General features: G+C 35.2%; 1 protein-coding gene across 1 annotated transcript in view; it reads right to left on the reverse strand.

Moving 5' to 3' along the window:
• Nucleotides 1–1,068: 1,068 nt before the first annotated feature.
• Nucleotides 1,069–1,965, reverse strand: part of LOC105620375 (dexamethasone-induced Ras-related protein 1) — a 9,755-nt gene continuing 8,858 nt past the window's right edge. The window contains exons 2-3 of the mRNA XM_012201875.1: nt 1,525–1,735; nt 1,069–1,287 (exon numbers count right to left, since the gene is read on the reverse strand). Coding sequence (XP_012057265.1) covers nt 1,069–1,287; nt 1,525–1,735 — 430 coding nt within the window. The remainder of the gene's footprint in view (nt 1,288–1,524; nt 1,736–1,965) is intronic.

Raw genomic sequence — 1,965 nt, forward strand, 5'->3', positions numbered from 1 at the left:
TACCTACTCTCTCTCTCTCTCTCTCTCTCTCTCTTTTTCTCCATCTTTTTCTCTCGCTCGGTCGCATCTTATAAGTTAATTATACGTGTTACCTTCGGGACATTACGCTAAAGCTATATCCATTAATTAATTAAGGCGAGTAGCGTGGTCGGTTTAAATATGATTTCCCCTTGGCGATCTTCGTTCGCGAGTACTTCGCTTCGCTTCGTCTTTGCGGTGAAGTCTGACAAATGTAAACCTGCAAGTTTCAACCGCATAATCCACATTATTCATACTAGAATTTCCGTTGGACAAATTTAGTTATTTCTGTTTTTCTCGCCTCGTTGGAAATATATATGTATATACATAAAATGAGATTATTTTATTAAAGGTTTTAAATAATGATAATAAATGAGTTAATTTCAGAATATTCGTGCAATCTAATAGAATTATAATAAACAAAGATGTAAACGTTATGATAATAAGATTTTAAACAATGATAGTAAACCAATTATAATAATTTAATATAAGCAGATAAGAATATTTTGTGCAAGTTAATAAAATTATAATAGAGAAAGATGCAAATGTTATAATAATAAGATTTTAAACAATAATATTATAGCAAACGCGTCAATTATAATAACTTATTATAAGCAAAGATAGAACTTCGTGTAATCTAGTAAAATCTAGTAAATTATAATAGACAAGATGCGCGCAAATGTTAGATAATAAGATTTTAAATAATGATAAAAAATAAACGTAAATTATAGTAACTTAATATAAGCGGGAGAGATTAGAATATCTCGTCTAATCTAGTAAAATTATAATAAATATAAAGAAACAAATGTTATGATAAATAATAAAATTTTTAATAATAATAATAAATATATCAGTTATATATAATAACTTATATAATATAGATAAAGATAGAATATTTCGTTCAATCACAATAAAATTATGTAACAAACAAAGATAAAAATGTTAGGATAAATAATAATACTAGTTCCTCCTACTCGCCCGAAGATCGCTTTCAAACGCGTTATCATATTTCTAGAAATTTGTCCGCGTGCGTGAGAATCGTTTGCAATATCACTGTATCGAGCAGGCCTTCCTGGACTGCGTTCTTCCTGTTCTAAGTGTGATCCTGGATCCTGGTGTATTGTTCTCGTTCCCGGCCGCGAGCGAACACGTCTTCGTCCGCATGATCATTAAGTCCGTCCTAATGCTGGGACGGCGCACGTTCGGCGCCACGACGCCGCAAGCGTCGCTCAGCCGACGCTTTATACTGAGGGTGGCTTTGTGTCGCGGCTGGAAACAAAAGCGTCTCTTTTTTAGGCCTTTTAGCCGTCCCTCGATATCACGAGAAGTAATCCGCGTTTAATCGATCATGATGCGACTCCAAACGAACAATATCATTCGTCGTTCCACTCTTTGTCAGCTCTAATCGGATTTCAATTATAGAATTGATTAATTAATTTGAAAGAAGTTACACTGTACGAATTACTTTACGCCATATCAAACTCTATATTGAACATTATTACGTACCTGCGATGGCGGCAACATAGTCGGTGAACCAAAAGTGAGCGGTACTTTTCTATGATGATTCGGGGCCATCTCAAGAGGTAGACCAGCCACTACGAATAATTGATAAAAAAGTTCGTCCACGTGATAGTTCCGCTTCGCAGAAACCTCCACAAAGATACAGCACTCGTCTTGACTCACGCAATATTGCTCGGCCTCCTCCACCGTGACCGTTCTGTAACGAAATAAAAGACTTGTCAGTAAAATCATCATGTGATTCGGATCTGGTTGTTCTACCTTTAGATAAACTGCGTGATAATTTATCTAATGGACGAAAGAAAGCGCAAGAGGGAGAGAGAGAGAGAGAGAGAGAGAGAGAGACTACAAAATAAGAAAGAGAGAGACAAATAAGAATTAAAATTTATACGAAAGATAGAACAACCACAGATGACAACGATAGAAATG

The sequence above is a fragment of the Atta cephalotes genome, assembly GCF_000143395.1.
Source record: "Atta cephalotes unplaced genomic scaffold scaffold00025, whole genome shotgun sequence".
Taxonomy (NCBI): Eukaryota; Metazoa; Arthropoda; class Insecta; order Hymenoptera; family Formicidae; genus Atta; species Atta cephalotes.